The sequence below is a fragment of the Anolis sagrei genome, chromosome 7 (genome assembly GCF_037176765.1).
Source record: "Anolis sagrei isolate rAnoSag1 chromosome 7, rAnoSag1.mat, whole genome shotgun sequence".
In the NCBI taxonomy this organism is placed as follows: domain Eukaryota; kingdom Metazoa; phylum Chordata; class Lepidosauria; order Squamata; family Dactyloidae; genus Anolis; species Anolis sagrei.
Genome location: NC_090027.1, coordinates 6,902,663 through 6,917,705, shown reverse-complemented (window position 1 = coordinate 6,917,705; position 15,043 = coordinate 6,902,663). Strand labels below are relative to the sequence as shown.

Below are 15,043 nucleotides of genomic sequence, written 5' to 3'. Positions count from 1 at the left end.
TTAGGGTCCTGGTGGGCTGATAGGCCGAGATACGTTTGGATAGATAAGTTGGGCCAGAACCGTTTAGGGCTTTAAAGGCCAACGCCAGCACTTTGAATTGGGCCCGGTAGCAAATCGGCAGCCAGTGGAGCTGGTACAGCAGAGGAGTTGTATGCTCCCTGCGCCCCGCTCCGGTTAGTATCATGGCTGCCGCCCGTTGGACTAGTTGGAGCTTCCGAGCCGTCTTCAGCGGCAACCCCACGTAGAGAGCGTTGCAGTAGTCAAGACGGGATGTAACCAGAGCGTGGACTACCGTGGCCAAGTCAGACTTCCCAAGGTTTTGAAAGCAGCTTAATAGTTTCTTATATCATTTGGCAGGCACGATGAGGGAGAAGGGAAAAAAATGGACATGTAGGCAAAGTATCTTCTAAAGCAGGGGTTCTCAACCTTTTTAAACAGAGGACCAGGTCACAGTCCCTCAAACTGTTGGAGGGCCGGATTAGAATTTGAAAAAAAATATGAATTCCTATGCACACTGGACACATCTTATTTGTAGTACAAAAAACACTTTAAAACAATACAATAATTAAAATTAAGAACAATTTCAACAAATATAAACTTATTAGAATTTCAATGGGAAGTGTGGACCTGTTTTTTTCTGATGAGATAGGATTGTTGTTGTTGTTGTTGTTGTTGTGTGCTTTCAAGTCGTTTCAGACTTAGGTTGACCCTGAGCGAGGGCTGGGTAAAAGACCTTGGAGGGCCGTATCTGGCCCCCGGGCCTTAGTTTGAGGACCCCTATTCTAAAGCATGATTTCACACTTCTGTGTGTGACGTGATCAAGAATCTAGACTTAAACTATCTCAATGTCCCTCTGTCTGATCTATAAACAAAGAATGGACCAGCTGACAGACCCGGTTATAGAAGAGAACAAGTATGCATCAGTAATATTGACTCAGCCACTGAATAAGCTCATTCTCACACTCCAGCTCCTCCCCAACATCCCAGCTGTAGCCGTGCCACAAAATTTAAAGTAGCCAACTACATAAAATGTATCCTTCTAGCAAGACATATCAATGCACAGTTGTTTCTTTCTATATTATTTGACTTTGCTGCTATACCGATTTGCTCTTCATAATGTACTGTTCATTGTAAGTTGCTTTTACTACAGTTATTAAATTCCATGTTAAATTATATTTATTTAAAAAGAGTACACTGAGTATGCTGAGGAATGTAGAATCAAGCTTCTAGTTCATATTTGCAATTATTACTCTTCTATATTATGAGACACACAGAAAATGCATTTTTTCTGTTCTCTTCCAAAGTGCCATTCTCTTTAGAGCAGGCATGGACCAACTTTGGCCCTCCAGGGGTTTTGGACTTCAACTCCCACAATTCCTAACAGCCGATAGGCTGTTAGGAATTGTGGGAGTTGAAGTCCAAACCCCTGGAGGGCCAAAATTGGCCCATGCCTGCTTTAGAGCCAATTATCCTCTCTCTCTCCTACTTTGCTTTTCATTTATGAAACCTTAGGTAAGAGCCATCAACTTGGAAGCCATATTCTTCGCCTTTCCTCAATTCAATTGTCTTCTATCACTTATAGCTATGTGGTATCTGCTTCCTTCCTTTCTCATGGCTTAAACGATACGACTCATTTCATTCCAAGAAAGTTACAAATCCAAATACAGGTTGAGCATCCCCTATTTAAAATACCTGGTGTTTTGGAATTTGGATTTTTTAAAAAAAATTGGATTCTGTATATATGTACATAACATGCTGTCTTGGAGATGAGACCCCAGTCTAAATATGAAATTCATTTATGTTTAATGTATTTATTTACGACATTTATATGCTGCCCTTCTCACTCAGGGGGACTCAGAGCGGCTTACAAAATACATATACACTCAATCTATATAAATAAAAATGTGATGTTTGTTTGTGGGATTAACATAACTCAAAAACAACTGGGTGAATTGATACCAAATTTTGACACAATACACCTATCAGACCAACAAGTGGCCATCACTCATAAAAACAATGAAAAACACAGCGGAAGGGACTTAGAAAGACAAAAAATATATATTACAACGCATGCGCAAAACCACATATATACAAATATATACACACAAAACACATATACACAGACTGGGCCACAGCAACGCGTGGCAGGGGACGGCTAGTATATTAAATTATTAGTATTATACAATATCAATATTATATATTACTATATTGCACTACACTATTTTATTGTACTATTATTAGTAATATTACATGTAATATAAAATATATAATTATAATATTGTATTATTATTAATATATTATATTCCATTACAATATTATAAATATACATCTTATACACATAGTCTGGAGATTTATATAATACTTCTAATACTTTTATGCATGAAACAAAGTTTATGCATACTGCACCATCAGAAATCTAAGATACTGCTATCTCAACCGCTTAAATCAGTGGTTCTCAACCTTCCTAATGCTGCAACCCCTTAACACTCATGTTGTGGGGATCCCCAACCATTACATTATTTTTGTTGCAATTTCATAACTATAATTTTGATACTGTTATGAATCGTAATGTAAATATCTGATATGCAGGATGTATTTTCATTTACTGAACCAAATACCTGATATGCCCAAATTTGAATACTGGGGGGTTGGGGGGGATTGTTTTTGTTTTCAGAGAGTTGTAGTTGCTGGGATTTATAGTTAACATACATTGAAAGAGCATTATGAACTCCACCAGATCTTGGTACATAGAACCCCCATGACAAACAGAAAATACTGTTTTCTGGTGGTCTTTAGCGACCTCTCTGACACCCTCTCATGACCCCCCCCCCCCTCCTGACCGCCATGTTGAGAAACACTGGCTTATGGAGTATTCTGATTTTCTAGAGAAGGGATACTCATCCTCTATTTCACACAAGCTACTAATTATACAGCCACTTCCTCTCCAATGACCACACACTTTTGTCAAAATGAATCATATAATTTATGGTGTAATAGAAGCTGTAATATGGTGTAAAGCTGTAATATGGTGTAATATGGTGTAAAGTAAACAAAATTCCCAATAGCACCAAAACCAAAATGAAACCAACGAACAACAGATATCAGATATTCTGAGATGTGATTATTTAGTCTTTTTGTTAAGTCTGAATAGAAGATAGTTGGTTTTAACACTGATGAATCAAATCAATTTTAAAATAAAGGCAGGAAAAAGTAATCCTCTCCAGGATATGTTTTGAAAGCCAAACTGAAATGAGAAGATCTGATCCACAACTGATGGAGGAAAAACAAAAAGAAATGTAACAGAAGCCAATAGAAGAGCACAAAATATTTACAAACAAGATGTGCTTTTAGACAATTGTTTTAAAAGCTTCATTACTTTTAAATGATGCATACTTAAAATATATTTTATTGTCATCAAGGCAGAAAACACAGCTTCTAATACAGACACGGATGCTTAAACCTCCAAAGACAAAAACAGTTGGGTTGTTTAAGATGGAAAATAGTCACATACTCATGTTTCTAATCTCAGCTAACTTTTAAGATGTTAGCCATCCGAGGCGGCCTTAAGGAAGAAAGGCAGGAAAATCAACCCTTAGAACAATCATGTGGATTATATTCTTTCATCTTAAAGGACATTGAAATATCCGTAGGCTCCCAAATATTGTTGGGCTATATAAACTCCAAGGCATTTTGATGTCTTTTCCCACACTATAGAACTCCATTTCCATGGAAGCTAGGTTAACGCTACCTCCCCAATTTGTTTTTACAAGCAAACCATATTTTCATTTGTGTAGGAAATTTATGGAGTTGTCACACTGACAAGTGACTTGCAGACACATACATACTACAAGCTTCAAGAAACTGGCCAGCTGCTCAGGAAAGAACTCTTAATGGAAGCAGGTTTTTTTTGGTCATGTCAGGAGCGACCTGGGAAACTGCAAGTCTCTTCTGGTGTGAGAGAATTGGCCATCTGCAAGGACGTTGCCCAGGGGACGCCTGGATGATTTGATGTTTTATCATCCTTGTGGGAGGCTTCTCTCATGTCCCCACATGAGGAGCTGGAGCTGATAGAGGGAGCTCATCCGCCCCGGATTTGAACCTGCGACCTGTCGGTCTTCAGTCCTGCCGGCACAAGGTTTAACCCAGTGGTTCTCAATCTGGGGGTCGGGACCCCCAGAGGGGTCATGAGGGGGTATCAGAGGGGTCACCAAAGACCATGAGAAAACATAGTAATTTCTTTTAGTCATGGGGGTTCTGTGTGGAAGGTTTGTTCCAATTCTATCGTTGGTGATGTTCAGAATGCTCTTTGGTTCAAGTGAATTATAAATCCCTGCAACTACAACTCCCAAATGTCAAGGTCTACTTTTCCCAAAATCCCCCAGTGTTCACATATGGGCATATTGAGCATCTGTGCCAAATTTGGTCCAGATCCATCATTGTTTGTGTTCTCTGGATGTAGGTGAACTACAACTCCCAAACTCAAGGTCTATGCCCACCAAATCTTTCCAGTATTTTCTGTTGGTCATGGGAGTTCTGTGTGCCAAGTTCAATTCAATCATTGGTGGAGTACAGAATGCTCTTTGATTGTAGGTGAACTATAAATCCCAGCGACTACAACTCTCAAGTGACAAAATCAATCAATCCCCCCTAAACCCATCAGTATTTTAATGTGGGCGTATCAGGTATTTGTGCCAAATTTGGTCCAGAGAATGAAAATACATGCTGCATATCAGATATTTACATTATGATTCATAACAGTAACAACATTACAGTTACGAAGTAGCAACAAAAATAATTTTATGGTTGGGGGTCACCACAACATGAGGAACTGTATTAAGGGGTCGCGGCATTAGGAAGGTAGAGAACCACTGGTTTAACCCATTGTGTCACTGGGGGCTCCTAATGGAAGCAGTGGGACGAAAGTGTACTCTAGCTTCTTTTAATAGCAGTTTCTATCAGAAGAAACTGTTTTCCTATTACAAAAATGAATGTGTTCTCAAGAAAGCACAAGACGAATAAATTAATGATAATAGGCTATTAGGCTGTACTGATCGAGGCTGATGGGTATGACAGGTCAAGTATCTCTTATCCAAAATGCACCTTCTTGTTTGTTTACACCTTGTTCCCATCTCAACCAATCTTTCTATCCATGTGTATAAAATGTATTCGGAGCATCGATGAGTGTTTAGGTTTGGGTCCCATCTCCAGGATATCTCATTATGTTCAGATATGAAAACACTTGCATTCACAAATCCAGGGAAAAAAATTCCGAATCCAAAACACTTTTGGTCCCAAGGGATACTCAACCTGTAATGTTGATAAAATTTGAAAGGCCACAGGTTCGCCATGGCCTCTCACCCTTTCCATTTTACACCCACCATCTTTCAATCTATGTGTATGAGGTGTATACAAAACATCAATGAAATTAACAATTAAACTCCCATCTCCAAGATTTCTTGTTAGAAATCTTCAAAACTCCAGGAAAAAAATTACAAACTAATTCTGGTCCCAACAAATGTTCAACCTGTATTGTATTTGGAGGACCATATGACTTCCCTGGCCTCTCAGACCCCATTTACACTGCCATATAATCCAGTTACTGAATCCAGATTATCTGCTTTGAAGTTGTTTTTAAGGCAGTGTAGACTCATATTCAAAAAAGATAAGCTGGATTCATATACTAGATTATATGGCGGTGTAGACCTAGCCTCCCTCCTCACTTTAGCCAGTTTTCATCCCCATCTCTTCATTTTTCCTTCTGTGTGCATACTATGAAATATCAATGAATGCTATGTTCTTATATGTTTACAGTAATTGCAATGGTTCTAGTTTAAATTATGTTAATTTGACTTATGTACTATTGTGTTTGGTATTGTTCTAACTGTTACTTGCTGTAAGCCGCTCCGAGCCACTTCCGGGACAAGGGATAGGATATAAATAAAACGCATTATTATCAATGAATGTTTGGATTTGGGTCCCATCTCCAAGATAATATCATATATAAAAGTTATTATCATCATTATTATATTTATTTATAGTAAAGGTAAAGGTTTTCCCATTGACATTAAGTCTAGTATTGTCCCGACTCTGAGGGTGGTGGTGCTCATCTCCATTTCTAAGCTGAAGAGCCAGTGTTGTCTGTAGATGCCTCTAAGGTCATGTGGCCGGCATGACTGCATGGAGAGCCATTATCTTCCTGCTGGCACCTACTGATCTACTCACATTTGCATGTGTTCAAATTGCTAGGTTGGCAGAAGCTGGGGTTAATAGCGGGAGCTCACCCTGCTCTCCAGATCTGAATCGCCAACCTTTTGGTCAGCAAGTTCAGCAGCTGAGTGGTTTAACCCGTTGCACCGCTGGGGCCTCCTATTTATTTATATCTCCCCCAAAGGGGACGAAAAGTGGCTAACATAAAAACACTAGCATCCCAAATCGCATCTCCTCGGACACTGTGGGCAGCAGAGGAGGCCTTACTCTTGGTCCCAACCCCTTCTCGAGTATGACTGGTGAGAATGAGAGAAAGAGCCTTCTCTGTGATTGCCCCCCACCTTTGGAACTCCCTCTCTTCTCTTCTTTACAAAAGAGATAAAAACCTACTTCTGTTTTAATCACTTTTCCTCGTCTTTAATGAAGGCTCAATCCCATTGGTCACCCCTTCTGAGCTTCCCCACAAACACATACTTCTCCACTTACTTATCTCACCCCAGGGTTTTATCAATCTTATTTTGTGCATTTTATCTCTTCATCACATTATTTTGCATCTGTTTATTTCATTTTCTGTTATTTTATGTATTTTATTTTGATGTTATTATTTGATGTTTGTATTTTAGTTTGTTGTACTGTAACTCTGGGCTTGGCCTCATGAAAGCTGTTCCGAGTCCCTTTTGAGAGGTATAAATAAAGTTTATTATTATTTTACTGACACAAAAACACAGTATGTCACAGCAAACGAGATCTATATGCTGGTTTTAGTATCACAAAATCACAAGTTGAACACTTCCCAAGCGTCTAGGACTGTGTGGTGTATTATTATTATTATTATTAATTTTATTTTTTTTACTGACACAAAAGCACAGTATGTCACAGCAAACGAGATCTATATGCTAGATTTCATATCACAAAATCACAAGTCGAACACTTCCCAAGCATCTAGGACTGTGTGATTTATTATTACTATTATTATTATTATTATTATTATTATTATTTTACTGACACAAAAGCACAGTATGTCACAGCAAAAGAGATCTATATGCTGGTTTTAGTATCACAAAATCACAAGTCGAACACTTCCCAAGCATCTAGGACTGTGTGATGCATTTTCGAATGATGCGCGCAGATCCAAATAAGGTGGCCTTTTGCAGTTGACAGATTGTGATTTTGTTGGTGTTTATTGTTTCCAAATGCTGGCTGAGATTTTTTGGCATGGCACCCAGTGTGCCAATGACCACTATTGTTTATTTACGACATTTATATGCTGCCCTTCTCACCTTGAAGGAGACTCAGAGCGGTTTACAAGTAATATGTAAACACAATACATACAGGTTAAACCCCTGTGCCGGCAGGACTGAGGACTGACAGGTTGCAGGTTCAAATCAGGGGAGAGTGCGGATGAGCTCCCTCTATCAGCTCCAGCTCCTCATGTGGGACATGAGAGAAGCCTCCCACAAGGATGGTAAAAGCACCAAAACATCCGGGCGTCCCCTAGGCTATGTCCTGGCAGACGGTCAATTCTCTCACACCAGAAGCAACTTGCAGTTTCCCAAGTCACTTCTGACATGACAAAAAAATTATAACTATAGCACAATATTAATATTATATATTACTATACTAGATGTCCCCTGCCATGCATTGCTGTGGCCCAGTCTGTGTATATGTGTTTTTTGTGTGTATATATTTATTATTACAGCAACCCAATATTAAAAGTAACTGCATTCACTAAAGACCTGAGCCAACTTGGGCCCACCCTCCCTCCAGGTGTTTTGGACTTCAGTGCCCACCATTCCCAACAGCTGGACCAGGCCTGCCTTAAAAGGGTCCCATATCCCAAAGGACTGCTGCTAGACCCAAGTGGTATTCTTAGATGAAGGGCTAGAAGGCATGATCATCAAGTTTGCAGACTACACCAAATTCGGAGGGATAGCCAATACTCCAGAGGACAGGAGCAGGATTCAAAACGATCTTGACAGATTAGAGAGATGATGGGCCAAAACTAATAAAATGGAGTTCAACAGGGACAAATGCAAGATACTCCACTTAGGCAGGAAAAATGAAATGCAAAGATACAGAATGGGAGACGATGCCTGGCTCAAGAGCAGAACGTGTGAAAAATATCTTGGAGTCCTTGTGGACAGCAAGTTAAACATGAGCCAACAATGTGATGTGGCAGCAAAAAAAGCCAATGGGATTTTGGCCTGCATCAATAGGAGCATAGTGTCTAGATCTAAGGAAGTCATGCTCCCCATGCTCTATTCCGCTTTGGTTAGACCACACCTGGAATATTGTGTCCAATTCTGGGCACCACAATTCAAGAGAGATATTGACTCTAACCTGGAATGTGTCCAGAGGAGGGCGACTAAAATGATCAAGGGTCTGGAGAACAAGCCCTATGAGGAGTGGCTTAAGGAGCTGGGCATGTTTAGCCCGAAGAAAAGAAGGCTGAGAGGAGATATGATAGCCATGTATAAATATGTGAGAGGAAGTCACAGGGAGGAAGGAGCAAGCTTGTTTTCTGCTTCCCGGGAGATTAGGATGCGGAACAATGGCTTCAAACTACAAGAAAGAAGATTCCACCTGAACATGAGGAAGAACTTCCTGAGAGCCGTTCAGCAGTGGAACTCTCTGCCCCGGAGCGTGGTGGAGGCTCCTTCTTTGGAAGCTTTTAAAGAGAGGCTGGATGGCCATCTATCAGGGGTGATTTGAATGCAATATTCCTGCTTCTTGGCAGAATGGGGTTGGACTGGATGGCCCATGAGGTCTCTTCCAACTCTTTGATTCTATGATTGTATAAAACCATAAATATATGCAAGCATTAAAATCACTTATGTTCACATTAAAAGTTGCTTAAAAACCATCTCAGGACACCATTTTGCCTCACTGCACTGCCCCGAAGATCTGGTCCTGCAAATCTCTTGGGAAGACAGGTGGACAAACATCAGCATGCTGGAAGAAGCAAAGACCACCAGCATTGAAGCGATGGTCCTCCGCCATCAACTCTGCTGGACCGGCCACGTTGTCCGGATGCCCGACCACCGTCTCCCAAAGCAGTTGCTCTACTCCGAACTCAAGAATGGAAAACGGAATGTTGGAGGACAGGAAAAGAGATTGAAAGATGGGCTCAAAGCCAACCTTAAAATCTCTGGCATAGACACTGAGAACTGGGAAGCACTGGCCCTTGAGCGCTCCAGCTGGAGGTCAGCTGTGACCAGCAGTGCTGCAGAATTTGAAGAGGCACGAATGGAGGGAGAAAGAAAGAAACGTGCCAAGAGGAAGGCGCATCAAGCCAACCCCGACCGCCTTCCACCTGGAAACGAATGCCCTCACTGTATTGTCCTCCCAACCCCGCTCTATTCCTGCGAAACGTGGACTGTCTACAGGCGTCACATGCAACTCCTGGAACGATTCCATCAGCGCTGCCTCTGGAAAATCCTGCAAATCTCTTGGGAAGACAAGCGGACAAACATCAGTGTGCTGGAAGAAGGAAAGACCACCAGCACTGAAGCGATGGTCCTCTGCTATAAACTCCGCTGGACCGGCCACGTTGTCTGGATGCCCGACCACCGTCTCTCAAAGCAGTTGCTCCACTCCGAACTCAAGAACGGAAAACGGAATGTTGGAGGGCAGGAAAAGAGATTGAAAGATGGGCTCAAAGCCAACCTTAAAAACTCTGGCATAGGCACTGAGAACTGGGAAGCCCTGGCCCTTGAGCACTCCAACTGGAGGTCAGCTGTGACCAGCAGTGCTGCAGAATTTGAAGAGGCACGGATGGAGGGTGAAAGAGAGAAACGTGCCAGGAGGAAGGCGCGTCAAGCCAACCCCGACCACCTGGAAACCAATGCCTTCACTGTGGGAGAAGATGCGGGTCAAGAATAGGGCTCCACAGCTCTTACTGCCTATTACAGGGAAAACCAACTGATCCCTAATCCATCTAAAACACAGACATGCGCCTTTCACCTTAAGAACAGTCAAGCTCTGAGGATCACCTGGGAAGGAATCCCACTGGAGCATTGCAGCGCACCCAAATACCTGAGAGTCACTTTGGACCGTGCTCTGACCTACAAGAAGCACTGCCTGAACATCAAACAAAAAGTGGGCGCTAGAAACAACATCATACGAAAGCTGACTGCCACAACCTGGGGATCACAACCAGACACAGTGAAGACATCTGCCCTTGCGCTATGCTACTCTGCTGCTGAGTATGCATGCCCAGTGTGGAACACATCTCACCACACTAAAACAGTAGATGTGGCTCTTAATGAGACATGCCGATTATCACAGGGTGTCTGCGACCCACACCACTGGAGAAATTACACTGCCTAGCTGGTACTGCACCACCTGACATCCGCCGGGAAGTAGCAGCCAATAGTGAAAGGACCAAGGCAGAGACATCTCCAGCTCATCCCCTGTTTGGGTATCAGCCAGCACGTCAACGACTTAAATCAAGACACAGTTTTCTTAGATCTATAGAGATACTCGCTGGAACACCCCAGCAAGCGAGAGTCCAAAAGTGGCAGGCCCAAACCCAGCACTTCAATTCATGGGTGATACCAGACGAGAGACTCCCCCCTGGGCACACAGAAGACTGGGCAACTTGGAAGGCGCTGAACAGACTGCGCTCGGGCACCACAAGATGCAGAGCCAACCTTCAGAAATGGGGCTACAAAGCGGAATCCTCGACATGCGAGTGGGGAGAGGAGCAAACCACTGACCACCTGCTGCAATGCAACCTGAGCCCTGCCACATGCACAATGGAGGACCTTCTTGAGGCAACACCAGAGGCACTCCAAGGGGCCAGATACTGGTCAAAGAACATTTAGTCAACTACCAAATTTGCAAAATCTGTGTGGTTTTTTTTCTTTCTTTTTTTTTCTTTTTAATCTCTGTGTTTGTTTTGCTCTGTTAGAATTGTAATACAATGGTTGCTGATGACACGATTAAAAAAAAAAAGCCACCTACAAACCCACAAAAATAGTCATCAAGGAGGACCATCTTACTCGTCCAAGGAGGGATCGCCTAAGTAAGTAAGTCATCCCAAAAGGACTGCTGCTAGACCCAAGGGGTATTCTTCCTGTTCGATTCAGGTTATCTTTGACAGGCCCAGCCAATCCAGGCCGAGAGGAAGGTTCCCTCAGGCGGGGAGGCGACCCCTCGCCTTCCCCTGGGCTTGCCCTGACTTTCCCCTTCGCCCACCCGCTCCTACTCACTGTTGAGCCCGGCCTCGGCTGGCGTCGCTTCCCCTTCCCCCGGCGGGGGGTTGTTGTTGTTGTGAGGCGACTCCTGAGGAGGGGAGGACGACATGGCGGCCGGCGCGGGACTCTCCTTCCGTCTGGGTTGGCGAGAGAGAGAGGGGGACAACAACACCAAACAACACGGGGCGTGTGCTGCGCATGCGCCTGCCTTTTTTAAGCCAGCGCGCATGCGCCCGGGAGATCACGCCCCCCTTTTCCGCTTTTCCTCCCTGACGCTTCTCACGTCCGCGGAGAGGGGGTGTGGCCAGAGGACTGAGCCTTCAGTGCGCAGGCGCAAGAGTGTAGGCGGCTCCTTGCAGAGAAGGCAAGCGATCAAGGCACCCAAATAAGCCCACGCCCTGACTGCTCTCCTGAAGCCTAATATTATAATGCAATGCAGTATAATACTAATAACAATATAATTCTTAGGCTTGGGCAATCCATGGTTCTAAATGGTTCCAAAGTACTTACAAAACTAAAGTTCTGGTGGTGAAAATTTCAGAACTCTAACAAAACTCTCAAAATGTAATTATTATTTCATTATTGGTGATTTTAATGGCAGAACCAATTAGGAACTGCCATTTATTATGAAATTTTGAGAGTTTTGTTAGAGTTCTGAAATTTTCACCACCTTACTTACTTACTTAGGCGATCCCTCGTTGGACGAGTAAGATGGTCTTCCTTGATGACTATTTTTGTGGGTTTGTAGGTGGCTGTGGAGCCCTCTTCTTGACCCACATCTCCCACAGTGAGGGCGTTGGTTTCAAGGTGGAAGGCGGTCCTGGTCGGGGTTGGCTTGATGCGCCTTCCTCCTGGCACGTTTCTCTCTTTCACCCTCCACTCGTGCCTTTTCGAATTCTGCAGCACTGCTGGTCACAGCTGTCCTCCAGCTGGAACGCTCAAGGGCCAGGGCTTCCCAGTTCTCAGTGTCTATGCCAGAGTTTTTGAGGTTGGCTTTGAGCCCGTCTTTCAATCTCTTTTCCTGCCCGCCGACATTCCATTTTCCATTCTTGAGTTCGGAGTAGACCAACTGCTTTGGGAGGCGGTGGTCGGGCATCCGGACAACATGGCCGGCCCAGCGGAGTTGATGGCGGAGGACCATCGCTTCAATGCTGGTGGTCTTTGCTTCTTCCAGCACGCTGACGTTTGTCCGCTTGTCTTCCCAGGAGATGTCATTTCATCACCAGAACTTTAGTTTTGTAAGTACTTTAGAACCATTTAGAAGCATGGATTGCCCAAGCTTAATAATTATATATTTATATGTCATGTAATATTACTCATAGTATTACAATATAATGGTATAGTACAATATAATATTACATTATTAATATAGTAATATTTAAATATATATATAGTAATATTTAATACGGCGCTCCATGCAGTCATGCCGGCCACATGACCTTGGAGGTGTCTACGGACAACGCTGGCTCTTCGGCTTAGAAATGGAGATGAGCACCACACCCCAGAGTCAGACATAACTGGACTTAATGTCAGGGGACTACCTTTACCTTTACCTTTACCTTTTTAAATATTTAATACTGATGTTGTACTATGCTAATACAATATATTGTATTTATACTAATAACAATATAATTATATATTTATATTACATGTAATATTACTCATGATATAACAATATAATGGTACAGTACAATATAATATTATATTAATAATATAGTAATATTTAATTAGATGTATATAGTAATATTTAATACTGATATTGTCCTATGCTAATAATATATTGTATGTATATATACATGTATATATAGTTATGTAATCTATATATCTATATATATATATAAATGCTCTGTTCATAATGAGTACCTTAAAAACAAAAGAACCAATGAACGAAATCACACCAAATTTGGCAACAAAACATCTCACTACACAAGGAGTGACCATCACTCAAAAAATTATGATTTTGTCATTTGGGAGTTGTAGTTGCTGGGATTTATAGTTCACCTACAATCAAAGAGCATTCTGAACTCCACCAACGATGGAATTGAACCAAACTTGGCACACAGGATTCCCCTGAACAACAGAAAATACTAGCAGTGTTTGGTGGGCATTGGCCTTGAGTTTGAGAGTTGTAGTTCACCTACATCCAGAGAGCACTGTGGACTCAAACAATGATGGATCTGGACCAAACTTGGCATGAATATTCCATATGACCAAATACGAACACAGATGGAATTTGGAGGAAATAGACCTTGGCATTTGGGACTTGTAGTTACTGGGATTTATAGTTCACCTACAATCAAAGACTATTCTGAATGATAGCAACAAAAATACAAATGACAGAATTGGGGCAAACTTCCCACACAGAACCCCATGACCAACAGAAAATACTTAAGGCCATCCAGTCCAACTCCCTTCACCAGGGCAAGAAAACGTAATCAAAGCCCTCCTAACAGAGAGCCATCCAGCCATAGGTATCAATAGATATATATGATTCACACACACACAGATAAAGTATTATAGATTTGAAAGGGACTCCTAAAGATGGACAATTATATGATGCATGTTCCAGAGTAGGCAAACCAGACAATTTCTAGGTCAACACTGTCAAAGAAACATCAAGAAATCCCACAAGCATAAAGACATTACATATATTAGAAACCAACACTTTCTCATTACTTTATTTGGATATCACCAGACAAGGCCACAGCAACGCGTGGCAGAGGACCGCTAGTATTATAATATAATGGTGTAGTACAATATAATATTATATTATTTATATAGTAATAGTAATACTGATTTTGTACTATGCTAATATATTGTATTTATACTAATAACAATGTAATTATATATTATATTACATGTGATATTACTCATAATATTACTATATAATGGTATAGTACATTATAATAATATTATATTATTTATATAGTAATATTTAATACAGTAGAGAATGGCCTCAGTGTGAGGTAGGCCTCAGTGTTAGTTGTAAAGTTGACCCAGGCCTGCTTTACAGTCTGAATAATAGTAATAATAATAATAATAATAATAATAATAAATATAATAATTTGTATTGTCGAAGGCTTTCATGGCCAGAATCACTGGGTTGTTGTAGGTTTTTCCGGGCTATATGGCCATGTTCTGGAGGCAGTTTTTCTCCTGACGTTTCGCCTGTATCTATGGCAAGGATCCTCAGAGGTAGTGAGGTCTGTTGGAAGTAGGAAAAATGGGTTTATATATCTGTGGAATAACCAGGGTGGGACAAAGGACTTTTGTTTGCTGGGGCTAGATGTGAATGTTTCAGCTGATCACCTTGATTAACATTCAATGGCTTGGAAGTGCCCGGGGAGAATCCCTTGTTGAGAGTGATTTCATGTGCCTGTTTGTTTCCCCTCTGTTGTTTTGCTGTTGTGATTTTTGAGTCCTTTAATACTGGTAGCCAGATTTTGTTGATTTTCATGGTTTCTTCCTTTCTGCTGAAATTGTCCACATGCTTGTGGATTTCAATGGCTTCTCTGTGTAGTCAAAAAAAAAGCCAACCATCACCCAAGTCAAAAAAGAAGCACAATTAAAGCCTTGGCAGACTGTGCAAAAAGTGGCTCTCCAGGCCAATGGAGACTCCACCTCAGACATCAGAAGAG

At 41.8% G+C, this 15,043-nt stretch overlaps 1 protein-coding gene across 1 annotated transcript in view; it reads right to left on the bottom strand.

Moving 5' to 3' along the window:
* Positions 1-11,608, bottom strand: part of BNIP3L (BCL2 interacting protein 3 like) — a 33,186-nt gene extending 21,578 nt beyond the window's left edge. The window contains exon 1 of the mRNA XM_060786941.2: positions 11,421-11,608. Within this exon, the coding sequence (XP_060642924.2) occupies positions 11,421-11,514 (94 nt within the window). The 5' untranslated portion in view covers positions 11,515-11,608. The remainder of the gene's footprint in view (positions 1-11,420) is intronic.
* Between the last annotated feature and the right edge of the window lie 3,435 nt (positions 11,609-15,043).